This window comes from Podarcis vaucheri, assembly GCF_965113315.1.
Source record: "Podarcis vaucheri genome assembly, chromosome: 12".
Classification (NCBI taxonomy): domain Eukaryota; kingdom Metazoa; phylum Chordata; class Lepidosauria; order Squamata; family Lacertidae; genus Podarcis; species Podarcis vaucheri.
The window spans coordinates 55,132,335-55,157,185 of record NC_138750.1 but is presented as its reverse complement, the minus strand read 5'-3'; the positions used below and the strand labels follow the sequence as shown (position 1 = coordinate 55,157,185).

General features: G+C 40.9%; 1 protein-coding gene and 1 long non-coding RNA gene across 2 annotated transcripts in view; one reads left to right on the top strand and one right to left on the bottom strand.

Annotated features, from left to right (window-relative positions):
- LOC309514812 (sodium channel protein type 5 subunit alpha-like) overlaps window positions 1–9,889 on the top strand; it is a 48,166-nt gene extending 38,277 nt beyond the window's left edge. The window contains exons 18-24 of the mRNA XM_082192143.1: window positions 109–240; window positions 900–1,139; window positions 2,139–2,195; window positions 4,517–4,658; window positions 5,630–5,730; window positions 6,847–7,117; window positions 7,674–9,889. Coding sequence (XP_082048269.1) covers window positions 109–240; window positions 900–1,139; window positions 2,139–2,195; window positions 4,517–4,658; window positions 5,630–5,730; window positions 6,847–7,117; window positions 7,674–8,815 — 2,085 coding nt within the window. The 3' untranslated portion in view covers window positions 8,816–9,889. The remainder of the gene's footprint in view (window positions 1–108; window positions 241–899; window positions 1,140–2,138; window positions 2,196–4,516; window positions 4,659–5,629; window positions 5,731–6,846; window positions 7,118–7,673) is intronic.
- Window positions 70–24,851, bottom strand: part of LOC309515121 — a 40,084-nt gene continuing 15,302 nt past the window's right edge. The window contains exon 4 of the long non-coding RNA XR_014212291.1: window positions 70–118. This is a non-coding gene — a long non-coding RNA (uncharacterized lncRNA). The remainder of the gene's footprint in view (window positions 119–24,851) is intronic.

Sequence of the window (24,851 nt, the reverse complement as noted above, 5' to 3'; positions counted from 1 at the left end):
TTTGGAAAATCAATACAAATAATTGGCATAAGAAAACCATAACTCCAAAGATATGTTTTACAAGTAAACAGCCCGTGTTTTTCCTTTCTTTCCCTTTTTTTATCACAGGTTTCCTTTCCTGCAAAAACAACTGGAACAAAGGGAAGAGATCTGTGTGATAGCCATGTCTCCACAAAATCTCTCAGAACTTTAAGAGCCCTGAGACCTCTTCGTGCATTGTCCAGATTTAAAGGGATAAAGGTACTAAATACAGTTTTTCTGTTACATGTCCCACAAAGCTAAGGCTGTGTTGAGCTGGTAGTAGGGATGGCAAAATCTATCCCATTTTGTTCCATTCTAATCCATCCAATTATTAGATAAAAATTAGATAATTTTTAGATAATTCCAGGGAAATCCTAAACAACCCAAACATAAAAAGAGTCACAAAATGCACACATAACAAAACAAAACAAGTAGTATTTAGGACTCTGTTTTTCCTGTTTTAACACTATAAAGCTGCTTGGACATGAAGTCATTTCCTGCATCATTTCAAAAAGTGTTTTGAAGCTTCTCCAAGCACACACAATTGGTAAAACAATTGACAGGCATCTTGCCTGGTACCCCTGCTTTAAAGGCGGTCTTTTAATTTTGATTTTATGAATGGAAAACTGAGGTAGTGACTTGCTCAAGACTACCTTTTGACCTGGGATTTGGACCCACTTCCCCATAGCAAATTCTAGCACCATATTCACTCAATTGGTGGTGCTCGTTTGTAAATCAGGAAAAAGATCCATACTTAATTGTGTAATGGCCACATGCTTATCAGATTGCTCGGTTACGTGCTATCATTGCTTAGAGCCATTGGTAGACTGATTCTAGTCATTGAATAACTGATTGTGTGTTTCATTTTCTCATTTAAGGTTGTAGTGAATGCACTTGCAGGAGCTGTCCCTTCGATCGGGAATGTGCTGCTTGTCTGTGTTGTTCTCTGGCTCCCATTTAACATCCTAGGAGTACAACTGTTTGGAGGAAAATTTTCGAAATGCAGTGATGCATCTTTAAAAAATAAAAATGTCTGTGAAAGTCAGAATTCTGAATGGACTAATACGAATGTCAACTTTGATCATGTTGGGATGGGGTATCTGGCTCTCCTCCAGGTGGTATGTTCAATCACACATAGTTTCTTTGGCAAGAGAACAACCTTGGCAAGCCACATATGTGCAGCCAAAGAATAACAGATTATTGAAATTAGAGGTGATAGAAAATTACTAAAGAATTCAGAATTTGCTTTTGAAATTCAGTTTTGAAGGATTTTTTTTAAAAAAGAAAAATACACAGGAGAGCAACCTTAAATATTAAGAAATATTGCTGATTGCTGTTAAACTGCACATTGAGATTTCCAGTTTGAAGCTAATCCATGATCTGAAGCTGAAACTAGCTCCATGATCCAGGGCTTCACAATGCCTGTGTTCTAAAATGCTACAGAGGATGTACTATTATATTTCTGAAGTATATCTCTCTCCAATAGAAGACCTGTACAAACCTGAAGTGTAGAGAATGCGCAAGGGGAGGGATGATAGTGTGAGCATGCTAGCTCCACCACTACTGCAGTGTTGTTCCTTGATTTGTGAAAGGTGACTGTGCAAAGAGGGAAGGCTCCTGTATCTGGAGGCTCTCGATGTATTTTGGAACCCTCGTTCTTCAATGTTCCAAAATGTGCATTTTGAAGGGGATGTTTCCTCTGGTCTGGTTTTTTGGGGACAATTATTATATTGGCAATGGAAAGTCTACTTCTGTGCCCCTGAACAGCGTAAGATAACAAAATAAAAATATTTTTTTTTTATATAGGCAGGCACCTTCTATGCCAACTTTTAAATGCTTGCTGAAAACCTTTTATTCCTCCAGGAATTGCCTGTGCAGGCAATTAAGAGTACATCTCTCACAGTGGTCTATTGGTGTTTGTACAGTGTCTTTATCCATGCATGAGGCAGGCATGTGGATAGACAAATATGGCTGCACCTGTCAAGTCTAGTGCATCCCTTAGCATACTCCTCTGGAGGGTGGCAAGCCAAATGGGTGTTAGACTGTCAGACAGACTAGGAAAAACAATTTACAGAATACTTCCGTAACTTGGTTTGTTTATATATATATTTTGCCAGGCAACCTTTAAGGGCTGGATGGAGATTATGTATGCTGCAGTAGATGCACCTTCAAAAGTAAGCCATGAAAAGTTACAGCATTTGTCCTTTTTAGATGCTTTGCTTCATTTTTATTGACCGGTTACACTATTGAGTTGTATCATTCTATGTACTTTTAGAATTGTTACAGCTTTCACCCCAAAGAATCTTGGGAACTGGAGTTTGGTGAGGTTGCTTACAGTTGCAAGATAGGGATGGGATGGAGGACATGTCTCCTTGCAGACCACATTTTAAACTGTTTTTCTCCCAGTGGGTGTTATTCCAGCCTGAATTAAAACACCTCATTTTTACACTCAAAAATGTTTACTTTTAGTTTGTGAAATTAAAATTATTCAGCCCTGAAAGAAACATCTCCCTGCATATCTCTGAGCAAGCTTCCTGAGTAGAAGGAAGCAGGCTCAGAACAGTAACTCCTGGAGAGATGTTGTAGACAGCTTTCTCTGATAGTGAGTAATTGCAAAATCACAACTATGAACTGGAAGTGCTTCATCCTCTGATGATTATAGTCTTGTACTATCTAGAACAGTTTATCTGAAATTTTGCCAATACCCTTGCAGCAGAAAGGAAATACAGTATTAGTTTGCTGCTGTCACCATCAATTCCTATGCCTGCAAATGGGTTCTGTGGTATAATTAGTCAAATTCTCTATGACTTTTTTTTATTCGAAGCTGTCTCATTTCCTCAAGTTCCCCAGTAAACCAAGTTCTACATGCCTATGGGAAAGGACACTGGGGAGCAACTGCCAATAGCCATATTCAGTCACCCATTCCAGAAATCAGGGGTGCCAACTTGAATAAAATATTGGGGGGTGCAAAGTAAGCCGTGCCCTGCATAATCAATCACATGATGCGGTACATGGACACTACTTGAATGGCAGTGTCCATCAACTGGGGCGGCAGCCCCCTCAATTCCCCTGGCTCTCTGATTCCCCAGGCTCATCACCCACTATTCCACCATGCACCCCAAAACATCCAAATAAATACCTGTCAAGCTAAACGCCTATATTGCTTAAAAGACTTCTACAAAAATGACAGCCCCATATCAAATACCTAGGAAATACCTATCAGGAGTGAACATAGGCCATTAGTACCAAAATGTATGGGAAACTACCCTATTAGAAAAGTTAACCAACAAACTTAAACCAGTATAGGGGCAAGCAAAGGAGGACGAGTTCACCCCACTGTGGTACCCCTTTATCACATACACAGCACAAGACAATGACCTATGCCCCCCCAACAGCATATGAATCAGTATGGTTAACCTGACCCAACAACCTACAGTGGTGCCCCGCAAGACGAATGCCTCGCAAGACGAAAAACCCGCTAGACGAAAGGGTTTTCCATTTTTGCGTTGCTTCGCTAGACGAATTTCCCTATGGGCTTGCTTTGCAAGACGAAAAAGTCTTGCGAGTCTTGCCATTTTTTTCGCTCCCCCCTTTTTCTAAGCCGCTAAGCCGCTAATAGCCTTTTAGCTGCTAAGCCGCTAAGCCTTTAATAGCCGCTAAACGGCTAATAGCGCTAATCCGCTAATAGGGTTGCTTCGCAAGACGAAAAAACCGCTAGACGAAGAGACTCGCGGAATGGATTATTTTTGTCTTGCAAGGCACCACTGTACCTTCCCACACACATACAAACAAGCCCCACTTCAATCAGCTGAATGCAGCCAACCGAGCTCTGGGCTCTGGATACCAACAAAAACAAATAACTATATAAATAAAGGACCTATCCATGAGACGCTGACACAAAAACCACGCACAAACACTATACAGCAGAATGAAAAGATCATTATCTCCCCAACCCTCTCCCTCCTATCTTCCCTCCCTATAATGCCTAGTACAATAGTGTCTCATACTGAATGTAAATGAACCGTGAAAAAGAAGAAAGTGAAGATGCTTTATGTACATTTCCTTGCTTATTTGTTTTCTATCACAAAAAAATGTTCCATAAAAACTAATTTAAGAAACACAGAAGCATCTCTCACATTACTTCCTGAATGCCCAGAGCACCTGGGAACCCAGCAGGCTCTGTAAATCTCTGGAGGTGACCTTTTCTAATTGGTCCTCCACCATTTTGGATATAGCTAGCTGTATGTCTAGTCATGATTACCTTATTTCAGTAAGCAGAGTACCAGGGCACAAGTTCGGATGTAGAACCGTGAGTAGTTCAACATGTGTCCTTTTATACATTGCCTACTGTGTCTCACAAGGTGTATCTAATTACATAGCATCCATTTATGCTTTTAAACAAATCAAACAGGGCAATGAAATATTCATGATAAATTAAGAATTGACATAATTAAGTCACAAACAAGGCGTTTCTTGTCTTTCTACTTTATTTCAGGAAAATGAAGACCCAAGTTTTGAAAATAATGTGTGGGCATATCTCTATTTTGTGGCTTTTATCATATTTGGATCGTTCTTCATGCTAAACCTCTTCATTGGAGTTGTTATTGACAATTTCAACCAACAAAGGAAAAAGATAAGTACTCACATGAGTTACAAAATATTTCACTCCCATAAAGATTGTGTAATAGTTTTATAGAAATGGTGTTCAGTACAGTGTTGTAATAGACTGCAGCTGATCATGTCCAAGGCATTGTCAGCCCAAGGCCAAAATCAGAAAGAAACTAATCCTCAGTACCACTTGTCCTGTTCAGGAGATATCAGACTACATTACATGGGAACCAGAACAGAATCATAGAATTGTAGAGTTGGAAGGGATCATGAGGGTCGTATAGTCCAACCCCCTGCAATGCAGGAATATTTTGCTCAACGTGGGGCTCGAACCCATGACTCCAAGATTAAGTGATTAAGAGTCTCATGTTTTGCTGACTGAGCTACCCCACAGTAGCTTGCCTGGCTGCCTCCAAGGTGCTCAGGATTGTGTACACGGTTCCGCCCCTCCCTATTTTATCCTGTGTGGTAGGTTAGTCTGAAAGATGGTGGATATCTCAAGGCCACCCAGTGAGCTTCATGACTGAGTAAGGAGTGACACTTAAAAATGGATTTCCTTGTGACTGATTAGCAGAAAGCAAGAAAAATAGCTTTAGGAAGGAGTATTCATAGATCCTGAAAAAGAGGGTAAGGGGTATCCATCTAGAACATTGAAACTTCTGGTTCTCTCATTGTTTTGCCACAATTGTGATGCCCTACAATTCATGGCATGGAAAACTTGTGGAACTGTTTTCCTTTCATCTAGACCTTATATTTTAGACAGTGGTGCTCATAGTTGGTGGTGGTAGTGGAAGCACCTTGAACCACCACTGATTTTGAAGGATATCCAGTCATAGTCTTCACCCTGAGCCTCCATAACTGTGACTACAGATGGTAATGTAGTAAATAGCTTTACCAGTTAAATTTCCCATAGTGCTAGAAAGTACTTAGTTGGATTTGCATAAAAGCTTGATATCTTCAGGCAGAAAGATGCATTTTGTGTCCATGTCCTTATACCTAGGTGGAGAACTCATTTTTATGTCAGATGAGCAAAAGAAATATTATAACGCATTAAAAAAACTTGGTAACAAGAAACCACTTAAGCCCGTTCCACGGCCGCAGGTAAGACAGCCACTAACAATAAGTGCATTTCCTTGTTTGGTTTTGGAATTAACTTGGAACTACCTTTTAAAATCTAGTATAACAAGTTATTTAGTGGTCAGCATTTTGCCTTTTGCTTTCATAGTGAGAATTCTTTACTTATTTCAATAGGTTTACTCTGTGTAAGATGAAAGAAATTAAGCAAAATTAGAAAAATTATAGTAGTGAAGAAAATGCATTTTTAAACAAAGGTCCATATAACTTGACTTGCTCTTGTAACAAGCATTATATCAGTGATTGCTGCCAGTTTTATTTTGTTTAAAAATGTGTTATGTGACCAAATAATTAACGCCACCATCAAAATATAAACAGGAAAATCACATCAATTTTATCATTACGTTTGTCTGCTTGGCAAGCAATCCCCAGATTCCCAGCTTTTATTATTTTTTGAGGAAGTTTCAACGATTTTTAGAATCTGAGATATGAGGCACAATGTTCAGACACTATTCTTCTCAATTTTTATTAGCAATTTGACTGCTCCACCTTTTCAGTGTTTTGCTTCCTCACCCTCACCCCCTGAAAAAAAGTGGGAGAGATGTACTTGTGGGATGTGGGTGTCAGCTTGTAGTTTTTCTGGTACTGGGGGCTGCTCTCTGTTGTTAGACAGTGTTTATGGAATCAATATTGTGTATGAGAAAGCAGTACTATGTGGACTTCACAGCCAAGACCAGCAGGACATAGCTAACTTCCCATGGTAAGCCTGAGGTCATCTGGGGTGGGGAGGAAGCAGCAGCAGTGATGGTACTCTTATTTTGTGTTATGTCATGTCCCCTGCCATGGCATGTTGTGTTATGCCACATTCTTATGGCAACCATTTTGTGACTGGTGCCCAAAAGGTGCCTGCTCGTCTGAAAAGGTTGTTGATTCCTGCAATAGCCCCTTTTCATATTAACCCACATGATCCAGATATGAAAGTCATAAGAAGAGAAAAGGACCAAACAAGGTGTTTAGTCCAGAATTCTAGCTTGTGCAATTAAATAAATAGTGAAATAATGCAAACTAGGGAACTATATTCTACATGTAAAACATGTATCTACATCTACAATTCTTCTTGCTTCCCCCCCCCTTTTGCCACAGAACATGTACCAAGGACTTCTTTTTGACATTGTAAACAAGAAAGCATTTGATATTTTCATTATAAGTCTAATTTTATTGAATGTGGTGATCATGGCAGCAGAACATGAAGACGAAGGGGAAGCTGTTAAGAGCCTTCTTGAAAATATAAATCTTGTATTTGTCGCTATCTTTACTGGAGAGTGCATCATCAAAATGTTGGCTTTGAGACTGTATTTCTTCAAAGACGGTTGGAATATATTTGATTTTGTGGTTGTGATTCTTTCAATACTTAGTAAGTAAAAAAAAAAGTTCATGTACATCAGGGTTATTTCTTGTCAGCAATAAGCAAATGCAAAAATGTGAGCTTGCACCAAGTCTGCATACCTAAGAAGTTGCCAATTGTATTAAATTATGGAGATCAAGGAATCTGTGTGGTTGCAAGAATGTCATGTGGTGCAGAATATGGTCTGAGAGATGGATGTCCAGATTGAGTAAATAGACATGCTCCATTTGCCAAATCCTCATGCTTGCTCATAGATCCAGGGCCTGCCTGCTCATGAGATGAGCTAATACAGGTGGCAGAACACCAAGAGATGTTGCCCCTATAGCATCCCAGATGCCACTTGTAGTGGTAGTGGCAGGAGATCTTGTGCACTCTGTGAGATCTTGCAAGAGCTCCATCACATCTCGCTGGAGCCAGCCATTGTTGTCCTCTAAACAGGCATTCACATAACAATTATTTTAGTGCAGCCTAAATATAGACCTAAATATTTAATTCTGGCTTAGCTTAAACTGGAAATACAAATGCATTGTTGCTGAATTTTTCAAAAAATGAATTATTTTAATAGGTTCTGCAGCGGGACAACTTCGAAAAGCACTTGATTTCCCGCCTACAATCCTGAGAATAATTCGAGTAGCCCGTGTTAGTCGACTACTGAGACTTATAAGAGGAGCCAGAGGGCTTCGGACCCTCCTTTTTGCATTACTGATGTCCCTTCCTTCTCTCACCAACATTGGGCTTCTCCTTTTTCTGATCATGTTTATTTATGCTATTTTTGGTATGTCTAACTTTGCCTGTGCAAGTTGGCAAGGTGGGATTGACAACATTTTCAACTTCCAAACCTTTGGCAGCAGTATGCTTTGTCTCTTCCAAATAACAACATCTGCTGGCTGGCATGACCTTCTCAACCCAATGCTGAACACTGAGAACATCACTTGTGCTCCCAATTTAGGTGGAAATGGTCCCTGCGTAAACAGGAGTGTGGCAATTGCCTATTTTGTAAGCTACATCATTATATCATTCCTCATTGTAGTTAACATGTACATTGCTGTCATCATAGAGAACTTGAATGTTGCCACGGAGGAAAGCACAGAACCTCTAGGCGACGATGATTTTGAAATTTTTTATGAGATTTGGGCAAAATTTGATCCTCGCGCAACCCAATTTATTTCTTACTTCGCACTTTCAGACTTTGCTGATGCTCTAGCAGAACCTTTACGCATACCCAAACCAAACAGGCAACAGCTGATGTTAATGGACCTTCCTATGGTAAACGGAAATAAAATCCACTGCTTGGATATTTTGTTTGCTTTTACCAAAAGGGTATTGGGAGAATATGGGGACATGGGTCCACTTGAGACCCAGATAGAAGAAAAGTATCCAGAGAAGATTGCCAATGAACCCATTATAACGACTCCCAAGCGAAAAGAGGAGGAATCTGCTGCCATTATCCAGAGGGCTTTCAGGATGTATCTCCTTCACCAAGCAGTGAAAGAAGTCTGTCAGGAAACCTGCAACAGCCCCCCCTTGGAACACATACAAAAGGAGGAAGGTGGATCTGCAGTCACACTTAGTGAAAACGAAGACAGTCAGTCAAGTAACTCCCACAGCCCATCTCCCGTATCTATTCCTCCATCTTACAGTAATGTCACAGGCACCACTAATGACATTATTCAAGTGAAGATCACAGACACTAGTGAACCCAAGTGATTTACAGTTTGCTATTTTTCTTGTCGCAATACAATTTTCCAGGAAGTGTAACCCTACAAAAATATTTCCATCATTATAGCCACCTTTATTTAACACGTTTAACTGTGAAGCTTTCCCATTTGTGTATCCTCTTGATGCTCTTAGCAGGAATAAATATTGCAACTGGAAAGTCTTCAATAATAGTTAAAGGAGAAAAGATTTGTACATTTACTGCTTAGCTTTATTAACTGATTGGTTAGCATGTTATTTTGGTAGCTGTTGGGGCCACCATCAAAAAACATGAGTCATGGACTCCTCTTTATCTATGAATGCTTTGTGGTTACTCCCCCCCCTTTATTCAAAAATACATTTTGGGACCAGGAAAGAGTCCAGTTGCCCAGAATAGTTTATCATGAGACGTGGGCCTTGTGGTGCAACATGGCTACAACAAACTGTCAGATTCAGCTCCTTTGCAGAGAAAGACAAAAGCAAAGGTGAACCTGTAGCCAGTAAAAGCTGGTCTTCTAATTGTACAGACTGGCTAGTAAACCATATCTAGAGGTTTTTGTACAGATCAAGGAGCATCACCTGACTTGCTCTATTTTGTGACTGGTCTCTCCTGTTCATTATTTGGCCAGAGCTTGCTGATAATGCACAGATTCAATCCCTGAATGACATCCTTCAGGTAACCAGTTCAAAATATGTTGTGGTTGTTTTGTTTTAAAGAAGTATCAAGATAAGGCATGGTGAGTCAATCCATTTGAGTCTAAATGGTTTCTTATTGAATATATCATGGCTGCCCCTCCCATTACATGCCCACACATGGAAGTAGTTTTTATACTATGTAACTGTTAAATTGTGTGGGGGAAATTATAATTCCTGCAAAACACTACAGCGATCACATATTTCTACTCATACAAGTCTGGCTGCATGTGTTCACACAATGTTTTAAAATAAGTGGGATTACTTACATCAATGTGATACATATGTACACACACTGCACAAGTAAGCAAATAAATGTACCTGCCTAATGTATATTATAAAATGATATTTCACAAACTATAGCAATTAAATAAAAACAATTGGATTTTCAGACTTGTTGGCTGTTCTTGGTGGAAAATGTAGGTGCTGGAAACTTTTGTTCATAAATGGATTCACGCAACATTGTCTGGGGCAAGGGGCAGGAGAATAGCAAGGTTACAGTGTTAGATTTCTACAGAGCCCTGGGTGTACATGAACTAGTTGGTCTGGAGACACAGACTTACAAGGGATATGGGGGAGCTGTCCATTTAGGGAAGACTGGCACTAATTCTGGAACACAATTGCTGAAACCACTGGAGAAGCTTTCCATACAGAAAATAAGGCAAGAAACAAGGAGCTGGATAAGACAGCGAGGCAACAACTGAAGGCTCTTGTAGTAGACCTTGCAGCCTGTATCAGCTGGCAAGTCCTGACAGTGGGGAAAAGTCTATTGCCTGGGAGAAATAACTTCCATAGAGTGGCTCCCTCTTACAGCATGAGCATGTCCTTCATTTAATTCTGAAGTCCCTTATTAACTAACTGCACTGGTTTTGGAAGCAAAATGAAGCAAAATTCTCCAACTCTGATCTTTCTCCACCAGCAAGTAGACACTCCCTGTATCACTTCTGTGTCTGAATCCCAACCGTTTTCAAAGCACAGTCCCCACTGACGCTTCCATGGACTTTGGGGTGCTCCAGGCCTGCTATATGTGGCCATATGCTTTTTTCCACCTTGCAAAAGTGGTTGTTGAACACTTGGTTGTAAAAAGTGACAGCTGCACAACAGTCAAAACACCTTTAGGTGGCAGTATCTTCTAATATTTTAAAACATTAAAAGCTTTTAGTGCCCAGCACACCCCACAATTTCCCAATTGCTGAAATAACGTTTTGGGAAACTTTTTGCTCCACCACTGATTTTGGTAGTGGTCTCTGCATTTATTTACTAAACTCGAAAAGTCCCCAAGAGGCAAATGTCCCCACTTCCCTCCTGAAGTTCCCTGCACTAGCTACACCCATTATTAAAAAAAATAAGACATATCTTCACTACCAAATTATGCAAATTTTATATCACTTGCATTTTAATTGCTTCTCTCAATGAATCCTGGGAAATGTAGTTGATGAAAGGTTGAAAATTCTTTGCTGGTTCCATAGTACCAGAATTTTGGTGGAAAGAGGGGATAACTAGTAAACATAGTAGAGTTCATGGATAAGTTATAAACTGAGAACTTCCTGGCCTATAGCATCTACATGTGACACAGGAAATCCATAATTCACATCTTCCAAAGCCAGTCTGTCGGTCTAAGAATTTACATTCTACCCTTCTAAAAGCAGGCCCCAGGAGTGCAACCTGCTAAACTCCTTTCTTTAGTTATGGTCATCTGTACCCCAAACAGCATGTTATCTGTAAATGTATGTCATGGCAGTCTGACAATTCGTTTCATGGGGCATGTGTGGTAAGCAGGAAGATGCTTCAGGATGATTCGAAGCAGGAAAACTAGACAAGAAAAAACTACAGTCTTCATATCTCACTATAATATTAGGAAACCTGAAACCATGTGAGCAGGCAGATCAGGGTTACAAGTCCTGGGGAAACAACTTTGCATTATCTCCCTTGGTTTCTGAGACACCTTTCTTTAGAATTTAGATCAAGAGTATAAAAGTGTTAATTCTTCAAAGTTGTGTAGGGAGAAGGAGGAATCTTGTAGAAGAGGATGCATTGTGCATTCAAAAGCCATTTATTCTTCATAACACCTCTCTAGGAAATGGCATCAATTATTTTATATAAAGATGCCATATCAGTTACTTGTGCCTGTCTTCATTAAAACTCAAAGGGCCACAGACCCTTGAAGAGCTAATGAAATTTGCAGCATGTGGTTAATAAAATATACAGGGAACTCTACCATAACTCATATACTATGGTTTAGGACAGGGATTATTCATTGTGAAGATTGTTATCCAGCTACAGCTAAATGCAGCAATTAGAGATGGAATTTTTATTATTTATTGCTCTCTCTCCCCACCCCCAAGTATACTTTCTAGTTTATCTTAATATGCCATCAGCCAAGCACTATCTGCTCTTCTTAAAGAAATGCTTCCCACCACAGAGGTGGATTTAGGGGGGTACGACCAGTTTGGTCTCACTGGGTGCCCATAATATAATAATAATAATTTAGTATTTATAGCCCGCCCATCCAGCTGGGTTACCCCAGCCACTCTGGGTGGCTTCCAACAGATTAAAAACAGAGTAAAACATTAAAAACTTCCCTAAACAGGGCTGACTTCAGATGTCTGCTAAATGTCAGATAGTTGTTTTTTTCCTTGACATCTGATGGAAAGGCATTCCACAGGGCGGGCGCCACTACTGAGAAGGCCTTGTGCTATAATTCCATTTAGAATGGAGAGCGAGAAGCGGGGAGAGGGGTGGTGTCACCAAATTTTGGCATTGCACAGGGTGCCACTGAAATCTGAGACCCCAAAGTCTGCCAGCGCCCCCAACCTATTTCCTTATGAGTAATCCCTGTTTGACTCACTAACTCATTGCGACTTGTGCTTGTAACACTGTGTGCAATGCCTTGGGCGTAAGTGGAGTGAGTTCCCAGAACACCCCCTTTGATGCTATGGCATCAATCCATGTTGCCTGTGCCTTTTAAACTTACCCAGGAGTCAGGCTGGGATATACACCTTGACAACATTTTATGCCAGCCTTCACCAGCCTGGTGAACCAACACTTTTTTCAGAGTGGAAAGTTTTGTTTGAAAAGCGGTGCTCTTTTTGAAAAACAAAACCTCTCTTTTGCCGCAAAATCCCAAACCCATGCTCTTTTCTTGGCAAAACATTTGCCAGAGGAGGGGGATGGGATCAGGCCAGGCACTTTACTGTGGCTTGCCTACTTTAGAGTCAATGCAGAGATGATGCATAATATTTATTACACTATGGATACAATGTCTACTTTAAAGGAGGCAATCAGAAGCAATATGCAGAGCACAGTCCTTTCCCCCATCTCTCCATCTCTTACCAAGAGGTTTGTGCTGCACAGAAATGAGCTGAACATTTGTTTCTGCCCTTTCCTGAAAGATTACTCAAAGGGGGGTGTTTCAAACCATTTATTGAAAACGGGACTCCTGTTTCGGCACAGGCATAGAACATCTGCCTTTCTCCTGCCTTTTTAATTTATTTCATTGCATATATGTAGCACTTGATTGTAAAAAACAACCAAACTCAAATCAGTTTAGAAAAAGAACTAAGCAATGAAATTACCAGTAAAAAAAGTTTTTAACACTATCTAAAACTTTCCCCCCAAAATTCAAATCAATGATACCCTAAAAAGCAGGTTGAAATGTCAACATTCTACATATCTGGATTGTTATGTACTGAAGTTCTCATCCTGGGCCAGCAGGGGGATACTGTAGATAGTTTTCACTCAGCCCACATATGCAAATAAGGGATCGAAAGTGACGTTCAGTCATTGGATAGTTACAGAAAATGGTTACTGTTGCATTCTAGTGGAGCTCTATATAAGCAGGCTGGCTGAACTCTTCAGCTCAGTTCTGTTCTGGCCTGTGAATAATCAAGCGCTGTTTGAAGAATTGCTGTGTCGTCTGATATGTTCTACCACAACTTAACATGGATAGGCTTGCCTAAACAAAAATGTTTTTAGCAGGCACTGAAAAAAGTACAGCGAAGGTGTCAGTGGGCAGGGAGTGCTGCTACACTAAAAGATTGATTTATTACAATTAGGTTTTACACAAAATAATTGGAAGCTCTCTTTCAATGTATCATAGCTGTGCCCTGTTTTACACACATACGTTCCTATGATCTCTTGTTCTTTAAATGCCTGCTTCCCCTACTACTAGTATTATTATTATTAAGTAGCTTCTGTATGAACAGGAAACACATCTTTCTCTCCTGGAAGCCATTTGCACAGAGAAAATCAAGCCAGATCCTAAGATCCTCTCCCACAGATAAATGCCCAGGTCTTTGCATTTGGAACCTGCAAGCCTTTCCAGTAATCTGAGCATTTCATTGGCGCATGTTTGATTGTTCTGGAGTAATATTGTTTCAGTGGTACTTTGGTTCTTTGAGGGGTTTTTTGGGGGGCATAAACCATCACAAATGGGCAGGAGAGGCAGGATATAAATGTTTTAAGTGACACCTGATGAATTTAAATGTGATTTTAGAAATATGCTTCAGAGGGTTGCTTGATGCTTCTCTTTAATCTGCACCCAGCCACGCACATTGCCTTACCGTATCTCTAAAGGGTCCCTGATGCTTTTCTGACATGCAATAGATTGCTTTCCTTCTCTAAGAGAAGGAAAGACTCACCCCTCCTTGCTGCTTTCTGCTTAAGTAGGTGTTGAGCAAATTACCCCACACTATTCTAGCATGCATTAGGCCATTAAAGAGCTGAACATTCCTTTTGTAACCAAATGATTTCACCATTTGTATTTGCCATTTCCTGTTACTCTTTAAAGTGAGTTCCTGTTACCCTGTACTTAAAATGGTTTATATGCAGATGTGTAACTTCTGTGAATGAACATAATGCATGTCTAAATCAATTCATTGGGATAATAATAATAATAATAATAATAATAATAATAATAATAATAATAAGTGATCAAATCACGTTCTGTACATTAGTAATACTAAGAACAATTTCCATTTAAGATCTTTTATCCTTTTTTGCAATCAGATTAAATTTTTTTTGGTCAAGTCAGCTTGATATTGCTTTCTTAATTTTGATTCTCAGAGCTCATTACTTGGGCCTGGTCTTATTCAACATCTCTATCAACGACTTGGATGATGGACTCAAGGGCATCCTGATCAAATTTGCAGATGACACCAAACTGGGGGGGGGGGGGTGGCTAACACCCCAGAGGACAGGATCACACTTCAAAACGATCTTGACAGATTAGAGAACTGGGCAAAAACAAACAAGATGAATTTTAACAGGGAGAAATGTAAAGTATTGCACTTGGGCAAAAAAAATGAGAGGCACAAATACAAGATGGGTGACACCTGGCTTGAGAGCAGTACATGTGAAAAGGATCTAGGAGTCTTGGTTGACCACAAACTTGACATGAGCCAACAGTGTGATGCGGCAGCTAAAAAAGCCAGTGCAATTCTGGGCTGCATCAATAGGAGTATAGCATCTAGATCAAGGGAAGTAATAGTGCCACTGTATTCTGCTCTGGTCAGACCTCACCTGGAGTACTGTGTCCAGTTCTGGGCACCACAGTTCAAGAAGGACACTGACAAACTGGAACGTGTCCAGAGGAGGGCAACCAAAATGGTCAAAGGCCTGGAAACGATGCCTTGTGAGGAACGGCTAAGGGAGCTGGGCATGTTTAGCCTGGAGAAGAGGAGGTTAAGGGGTGATATGATAGCCATGTTCAAATATATAAAAGGATGTCACATAGAGGAGGGAGAAAGGTTGTTTTCTGCTGCTCCAGAGAAGCGGACACGGAGCAATGGATCCGAACTACAAGAAAGAAGATTCCACCTAAACATTAGGAAGAATTTCCTGACAGTAAGAGCTGTTTGACAGTGGAATTTGCTGCCAAGGAGTGTGGTGGAGTCTCCTACTTTGGAGGTCTTTAAGCAGAGGCTTGATAACAATATGTCAGGAGTGCTCTGATGGTGTTTCCTGCTTGGCAGGCGGTTGGACTCGATGGCCCTTATGGTCTCTTCCAAATCTATGATTCTATGATTCTAATCCCGATAGGGTGGGTCTCTTGACTGCACCCCTGCGTAATTTATCATGGAAAGACCTGCTGCAGGACCCTCCTTCCAAATGCAGCCTCTGCCTATGCATAATTATCAATTGTGTAGTGATGAATGAAAGTGTTTGGAGAAGCCCATGCAGCTTCTGTACAAGCCTTATGAAGAGCACCATTAGTAGCGAAAGCCTTGACAACCATATGTCAGGAGTGCTCTGATGGTGTTTCCTGCTTGGCAGGGAGTTGGACTCGATGGCCCTTGTGGTCTCTTCCAACTCTATGATTCTAACATAATTCAATTAAATCACCAAGTTGAACAGAATAAAGAAGGGTACTATTTTCGATGGATGGTAATGGAGACTAAAATATGTCCCACAATTCATAATGTGTCTTATTTTAGGGAGTTTATTACTGAAGGTAGCTTGTCATTTTCTGATGAAACCAGTTAGCTTTGTAAAAAAAAAAAAATTCCACACCACTCTGATTGGTTATTGTTGTTATTGTTTCTCTTTTACCTTCCTCATCGTTGGAGAGGAAATAGGACCCCCATCCTCTACTCCCTTACTGGACGAATAACCTGATAAATTGCTATATATAGTTACTTCCCAGTTATTCCAAGAAACTTCCCATGACATAGTTTATTGAAGTTAAGTAGACTAGAAGAAGTGAAGCAGAGAGACGTATCACATGCAGGTGTTTCCCACCTGTGGGGACCAGAAAACTGCCTGCTAAAAGAACAACTACAGATGCTGCTAAAACTTTTATAATCTCTGACACATTTACAGAGTCCTATGGGCGAGGAATCTATTCATTCATTCATTCATTCATTCAGCATCACTCCTAGTTTAGATGGGGGTGCCCTGCATTGATTTGGAAGTGGTTTCCATATTGGCCAGGCCATCCTTTCTGCAGGAACAAAACAAGTAGTACTTGCAATGGCATTATTTTGAGAGGCTCTTATGAGCCTGAAACATGATTCTGCTCTTGCAGAGGACTTCGGGGGCATCCTTCCAGTTTGGGGTGGACCAACTTATTTGAACATATCTTTGGAATGCATTTGCCAGTTGCCTGGCAACTCAACTCAGCCGTTGAGTGAAACTGTCAGCAGAGGCCCTTTGAGAAATTAAGAGACACGTGGGTTGTGACTGGGGACTTGCTGGATAGAAGACTCATAGGGAATATAAGAAGCTGCCTCATACCATGGGCATAGCCAGGGGAGTGCAGGGGACGTGGCTGCCCCTCTAAATCAAGTAAATAAATAAAAATATTTAACTAACTGACCATTTGTGTTGCAGATAACTCAGTCCCCCCACCCCCAACATAAATCCTGGCTACACCCATGCCTCAAACTGGCCTCTCTCTCTCTGGCATTTGTTTGCCACACCATAACGCAAAGTACTCTGAATGCTTCCATATCTTAAGCAAAAACCTAAGTTATTGAGAAGGACTGGGAGAACAAAAAGAGTATTCACCTGGCACTAAACAAACCACAACAAAAGGACCAGGCAAGACTCTTATAGAAGGAAATCCCATAACTGGGGTGCCAATACTGAAAAGGCCCTCTCCTTTTGTTTTGGCACGGGCACTCTGAGCACAGCCTCTGAAAAGGATCCTAAGGTTCAGGTACGTACGTGTGGGAGAAGGTAGTCTTTTAGGTAATCTGGTCCCAAGCTGCTTACAGGTTTAAAGGTGAAGACCAGCACTCTAACTTGGGCCCAGAAATGGAACAGAAGCAGTGCAGCTGACAAAAGCAGAAGTATAATATGGTCAAACTGCCCAATCCCATAGAATAATCTTACAGCCCTATTCTGGATCAAATGCAGTTCCTGGACTATTTTTGAAGGCAGACCATACGCATATATTGAAATTGTGTAAAAATTGTGTATTGGCTATTCAGCATATGACTATCTACCTGGCATCTACCTATTTTGGCTCTCTGGGGTCTCAGGCAAATGTCTGTCCCATCAACTCCTACCTAATTCTTTTAACCAAGGATATAAGAAATTTAGCTCAGGACCTTCTGTCTGCACTGCTACATAGTCCACACCACACATTACATAGCAGAGACGTAATTTGGATGCCCCAGTGTTTAGCAAACCCTTAATTAGCTAGCAGCAGCAAAGCTAAGGAAGATGTGTCTTCAATCTTTTTCCCAAGTCATTTTTGCAATCAATTTGTGCCTTGCTGGTGTGATCCCCATAAACACCTTGATCTGATCTAGAAGGCCTTTTCTTATGCTCTTACTTTTCTTGTGTTTGCATCTGAGAAACCTTGCACTTTCAGAAACATCTGGAAAGGCTTTATCTCTGATAGAACTCCATAGCTTCCTTCGTACGGGTTTTGCTGTAAATAGCCGTGCATTAGTTTTAATGAGCACTGCTCTTTGCAAGCAGTAAGCATATATACAATACTGAAAGGTTTCCCATCTTTAAGAATTAATTCCTCTATCAAATGTCCATTACCATCCATTCAGTATTTGCTTTGTCCATTTCGTTTAAGCTGCTCTCTGTGCCATATCTACCCCCAAAGGGGATTGCTTAGCCTTTTAGAGTCATTTCTCTGTTCCTGCATTCTGCAAACTCAACCCAAAATGTCTTACTCTCTCTTTTTGTTGGAGTGGTAGAGGACAACAGTTGGCTCATCTTTGTTGTCCAAAGATCAGCATTATTAATATTTGTAGTTCACTGTTCTCAGATATGTGCTCCTCAGGTTTACCCAGATTGCCTCCTTCAATATGTGTCTACTTGTACTCTCATTTCATCAATGGACTCCCTGCTCTGTAAATTCTGCCATCTAACATTTGGCACAGAGCATGCAAGACAGGACTTTTTTGGCTGTGGCACCTCAATTGTGGAATGCACTGCCTCTGAGACTCACTTGGCTCTATCACTGTTTGACTTGTGAATGGTGAAAATATGCAAGGCTTTGGGGAAATTATTGTAAATTGAAAACTATACAGCCTGCTGTTGTTCTTTTTCCTGCTCGCCACCTTATTACTGTGGTTCTTCAATACTCTCATTGCAATATGACACCACGCTATCATACCTTCATTTTTACACTTTGAAAGTTATTCTGTTCAGGCCGTGATTGCTGTGCTAAACCTTCACTCAATTCCATACACAAAACCCCCATAAGAATGCCAGTATCTGGCATCAATTGGAAGTATGGAGGGGATGGTTACATCACAAAGAAGCAAATCTAATTGAGCACATTGCCAGCACTATAGTGCAACAAAAGCAGGACCAAAAAAACCATTGCCACCCAACTCCTGGCACCGATTGCTAATGAAGCAGTACAACTGCCCTGAAACTTTTGCAAGTATTGAATGCAGGCAGGGCCAGCCCAATACATTTTGGCACCTGAGGCAAATGACAAAATGGCCCCCCCTCTCTGCCGGGGAAGGGTGAGTGAAGATCTACGTCAGGGAGCAGGGGAAGAATAAAGAACTACATTGGGATCTGCTTCCTCTGGGCTTCTGCTGCTTGAGGTGGTCGTCCCACCTTGCTTCATGGGAGAGCCAGTCCTGAATGTAGGATCACATATAAGCACCCTAATAATACCAACAACACAAATAATCATGAAAGCACAATAAAAAGGATGTATAGAGGGACCCTTAATGTTTCTTCCATTGACTATTACATGTGCACCTTGTTCTTCCTCCCTAATTTTTTTAAAAAGATATTTATTAAAGTTTCCAATTTTTAACAAACAAAAAGAAAAAACAAACATAAAAATATTAAAAACACATTAATTTCACAACTTATTTTCTTGTAACTTGTTTCCCCGACCTCCTCGTACCTCCCCTTCTTGTATACCCAGTTTAAGCTGTTTATACAGCAAATCCTTATCTCAACATCTTAAATTATTGTAGCTTTAAATTCTTTACTTACAAAAAGAAAGTCATTTTATCATAGTTACAGCTTGAAACCCCTTAAGTTCAATCCAACATCATTCAACATTCCTTAATTTTACAATATTTTTGTAAATAGTCCTTAAATTTTTTCCAATCTTCTTCTGCCGACTCTTCTCCCTGGTCACGGATTCTGCCAGTCATTTCTGCCAGCCCCATACAGTCGATCAGCTTCATCTGCCATTCTTCCAAAGTGGGTAGGTCTTGTGTCTTCCAATACTTTGCAATAAGTATTCTTGCAGCTGTTGTGGCGTACATAAAAAAAGTTCTATCCTTCTTTAGCACCAATTGGCCGACCATGCCCAGGAGAAAGGCCTCTGGTTTCTTCGAGAAGGTATATTTAAATACCTTTTTCAGTTCATTATATATCATCTCCCAGAAAGCCTTAATCCTTGGGCACGTCCACCAAAGGTGAAAGAATGTACCTTCTGTTTCTTTACATTTCCAACATTTGTTATCGGGCAAATGATAGATTTTTGCAAGCTTGACTGGGGTCATGTACCACCTATATATCATTTTCATAATATTTTCTCTCAAGGCATTACATGCCGTAAATTTCATTCCGGTGGTCCACAACTGTTCCCAGTCAGCAAACATAATATTATGTCCAACATCTTGTGCCCATTTAATCATGACCGATTTAACCGTTTCATCCTGAGTATTCCATTTCAACAGCAAGTTATACATTTTTGACAAAATCTTAGCTTTAGGTTCTAACAGTTCTGTTTCCAATTTAGATTTTTCTACCTGGAAACCAATTATTTTATCCTGGTTGTAAGCCTCCATTATCTGGTAGTAATGGAGCCAATCTCTCACTTTATTTTTTAATTTCTCAAAGCTCTGCAGTTTCAATTTATCTCCTTCTTGTTCCAAAATTTTCCAATATTTTGGCCAATGGACCTCCATATTGAGCTTTTTCTGGGCCTTTGCTTACATCGGTGACAGCCACCTTGGGGTTTTATTTTCCAATAAATCTTTATATCTTATCCAGACATTAAACAATGCTCTTCTAACAATATGATTTTTGAATGCTTTATGAGCCTTAACCTTGTCATACCACAAATATGCATGCCACCCAAAAACGTTATTAAAACCTTCTAAATCCAAAATATCTGCGTTCTCAAGAAGCAGCCATTCTTTCAGCCAGCAAAATGCCGTTGATTCATAATAGAGTTTAAGGTCTGGCAGGGCAAATCCACCTCTGTCCTTTGCATCAGTTAATATTTTAAATTTTATTCTGGGCTTCTTGCCCTGCCAGACAAATCTAGAAATGTCTCTCTGCCACTTCTTGAAACAGTCTATTTTGTCCAAGATTTGCAATGATTGAAACAAAAATAACATTCTTGGCAATACATTCATCTTCTTGTTCTTCCTCCCTAAGAACTCAGCACAACATACAGGGATTGTTCTATTTTACCTTATAATAACAACCTTGTGAAAGTCACTACAGTGGTACCTCAGGTTAAGTACTTAATTCGTTCCGGAGGTCCGTTCTTAACCTGAAACTGTTCTTAACCTGAAGCACCACTTTAGCTAATGGGACCTTCCGCTGCTGCCGCGCCGCAGCACAATTTCTGTTCTCATCCTGAAGCAAAGTTCTTAACCCAAGGTACTATTTCTGGGTTCGCGGAGTCTGTAACCTGAAGCATATGTAACCTGAAGCGTATGTAACCCGAGGTACCACTGTACATCATTTTTGATTGGGGATTTCAACCTGGGCTACCCTAGTCCAAATCTAACCACCATATTGGCTATCCAGTCATCCAGTTCTCTGCATTGTTGCTACCCATTTGAAACACTGGGTAGTGTTTTTCTGCAGGGACTGAATTAGAGGAGGAGTCACCCAAAGAGTGCTGAGCCCCCCCCCCTGAACCATAGTTTTCTCTCATCTTTGTACTGAGCTGCAAACTCATGGGGTAACTGCAATGAGAAGCCAATTTTATGCAGGAGAGAAAAATCCACAGAGAATTTCTCCAAAGAAGTCTTTAGACCTGTCCCTTATTCAAAGTCCTATATTCATTATTCCTTTTCCTCAAGTCAAAAACACTTGCAGAGATAATTATCCAGCCAATCATGCAATCAATGCACCATCAGGCAATTGCCCAGTTTGTCATTACCTGATTATAATCACTTTCCAAGTATGGATGCAGGAACAATTAACAGCCAGTTTTCTTCCAAAGTCTCAATTCCCAAACATGCAGACAAAAATAGTCCCATGGAGTACTCCTTGTTGTAGCAACATAAGCCATAGCAAACTGGCAGTGCAATCATGAGAACAGCATCAGTCTGCATGCTTGTGTGTCGGAATTGAAACACACAAAACTTCATTCCGCTATTAATCTTTCAGGCTGAATACTTTAATCTAAGTGCCAGAATTTTAGGGTTCTAGATTCAGGTAGGTAGCCGTGTTGGTCTGACACAGTCGAAATATATAAAGAAATAAAAAAAGTCCAGTAGCACCTTAGAGACCAACTAGGTTTGTTCGTGGTATAAGCTTTTGTGTGCATGTATAAACTAGAAAGCTTATACCAAGAAGAAACTTAGTTGGTCTCTAAGGTGCTACTGGACAATTTTTTTTAGAATTTCTGGGGTCAGTTCCAATAAGCAATTGCTTATTTGTGATCTTGGTCATCTAGCACACAACCTGCAATGAAAAATGCTTGAGTTCATTTGCAGCTTTCTAGTTTAGGAAAACAAGATTAGTAAAGGGATGTGACAGTGGTATATAAAATGGTGTGGAAGAGAAACGAGATAGGGAAAAGTGTATCTTCCTCTCTCATAATGCTAGAAGTTGGGGCCATCTGATGAAACTGAATGATAAAGGATTCAGGACATACAAAAGAAGTACTACTTGCACACAGGACATAGCTAAATTGTGGAATAGATGCACAGATTCAAAGGCCGTTCAAGTTATTCTGACACCTAAGGCAGAAAATCCCACAAGTACCTCTCCCCTTCCTGACACGAAATGTGTGACAATCATAAACGAAGCAACTAATAATTTACTACCTCTTTAATTACACCACAAAAACAAGTGCATGGAGAAACCTTCCCCCTACACCTAATTAGGGCTGGCTCAGACAAGGCAGCTTCTTATGTCCAGGCACACTGTAGAACGTTACTGCTTGGAACTATTCTTCTGTAGCCACCCAGAAGTCAGATTAAAAATTTGGGTAGCAAATTTTTGAAAGGGAGCAAACTGAGTTTGGCCAAGGAGTCATTTGATTGGTCTGAACGTGCTGCCTCTTCTAGGTGCTCTTAATTTGACATTAAAAAATGAGAGTGCCTGATCACCTCATCTGTCTCCAGAGAAATCTCTATGTGGGACAAGAAGCTACAGTTAGAACTGGATATGGAACAACTGATTGGTTCAAAATTGGAAAAGGAGTATGACAAGGCTATATATTGTCTCCCTGCTTATTTAACCTATATGCAGAATTCATCATGCGAAAGGCTGGGCTGGATGAATCCCAAGCCGGAATTAAGATTGCCAGAAGAAATATCAACAACCTCAGATATGCAGATGACACAACCTTGATGGCAGAAAGTGCGGAGGAATTAAAGAACCTTTTAATGAGAATGAAAGAGGAGAGCGCAAAATATGGTCTGAAGCTCAACATCAAAAAAACGATGATCATGGCCACTGGTCCCATCACCTCCTGGCAAATAGAAGGGGAAGAAATGGAGGCAGTGAGCGATTTTACTTTCTTGGGCTCCATGATCACTGCAGATGGAGTCAGCAGTCACGAAATTAAAAGACGCCTGCTTCTTGGGAGAAAAGAGATGGCAAACCTAGACAGCATCTTAAAAAGCAGAGACATCACCTTGCCAACAAAGGTCCGTATGGTTAAAGGTATGGTTTTCCCAGTAGTGATGTATGGAAGTGAGAGCTGGACCATAAAGAAGGCTGATTGCCGAAGAATGGATGCTTTTGAATTATGGTGCTGGAGGAGACTCTTGAGAGTCCCATGGACTGCAAGAAGATCAAACCTCTCCATTCTGAAGGAAATCAGCCCTGAGTGCTCACTGGAAGGACAGATCCTGAAGCTGAGGCTCCAATACTTGGGCCACCTCATGAGAAGAGAAGACTCCCTGGAAAATACCCTGATGTTGGAAAAGATGGAGGGCACAAGGAGAAGGGAACGACAGAGGATGAGATGGTTGGACAGTGTTCTTGAAGCTACCAGCATGAGTTTGACCAAACTGTGGGAGGCAGTGGAAGACAGGAGTGCCTGGTGTGCTCTGGTCCATGGAGTCGCAAAGAGTCAGACACGACTAAACGACTAAACAACAACAAGCCAAGACAGTGATGCCAAGTGGCTGAGTAAATCTAGCTCAATGCCGTGTGGATTAATTCAGCAGCATGGTTGAGGTTTCCCCAAAGCTTTCCTGGAGCGTCAGTCCAATCTACCCTACAACAATACCTGTAGAGAAAGTGTGGTACAGTGGCCAAAGTGTTACGGAAAAGGCACAATGCGGCTGCATGCTGCTAGCCTGGAAGCACAACATAATGGGAATGTTGGGTACTGTTCCGTGGGAAACAAAGGGACAGTCTTTTCACAGTGCGAAGCACCGGAATTAGCTCAGAGTGTAATATGAGCTGTACAGGAAGTACAGGAGGAGTTTGTCTCTCGGCTGTTGGAGTTTGAAGAGAGCAGACGTGTTTCTCTGTAATGCTGCAAAGACAGAAATAAAGGCATGTAAATACGTTTCTATCTCTTTCCCCTGCCCCTGGGAGGGCAGTAAAGAGTGGTGTGTTCTCCTCGTGCATGAGGAGGATCGCCGATCGTGACCTTGCCTGGACCTTGCCGGGAGTGCAGACAGGGAGGTCAACTGGTGATTTAAGCCGGGTGCCTGGAGCATGGCCAGTTTCTCCTGAAGGCATGCTTAATCCCAACACTTTGACTGCAGAGAACAGGGTTCAAATTTCTGCTAGTCTTTGAAGCTGGCTAACCTTGAATAACCCACTGTCTCTCAGCTTCACCTCCTTCACAGGGCAGTCATGAAAATAGGATGAGACAAGTCTGGGCACCTCTCACCTCTTTGGAAAGCCAGGAGTCAGATGTGAAAAAGCATATCCAGAAGTATTCCTTCATAGTACCATTTATCATTACTGATAGTGGGGTGGCCCCATGCATACATGATGCCCAGAGCAACTGCCCCATTGTCCCTCCCAAAGAGACTGGGCTTCATCTTCAACCACAATGAACCCTAAGCAAATGCAACCAGTTCATTATTTTCACTCCCATTCTCCTTTTTCCTCTTCACCCTATATTATTAGAATTTAGACCCACATTATCCCGTAAAGCACCATGCATAGCGATGGTGAAGACTCATTTGCCCAGTCAAGGATCCTAGAGTCTTATCTAAAGTGGTTGATGATGCAGTTTTAGTATCCCAGCTCAATCATC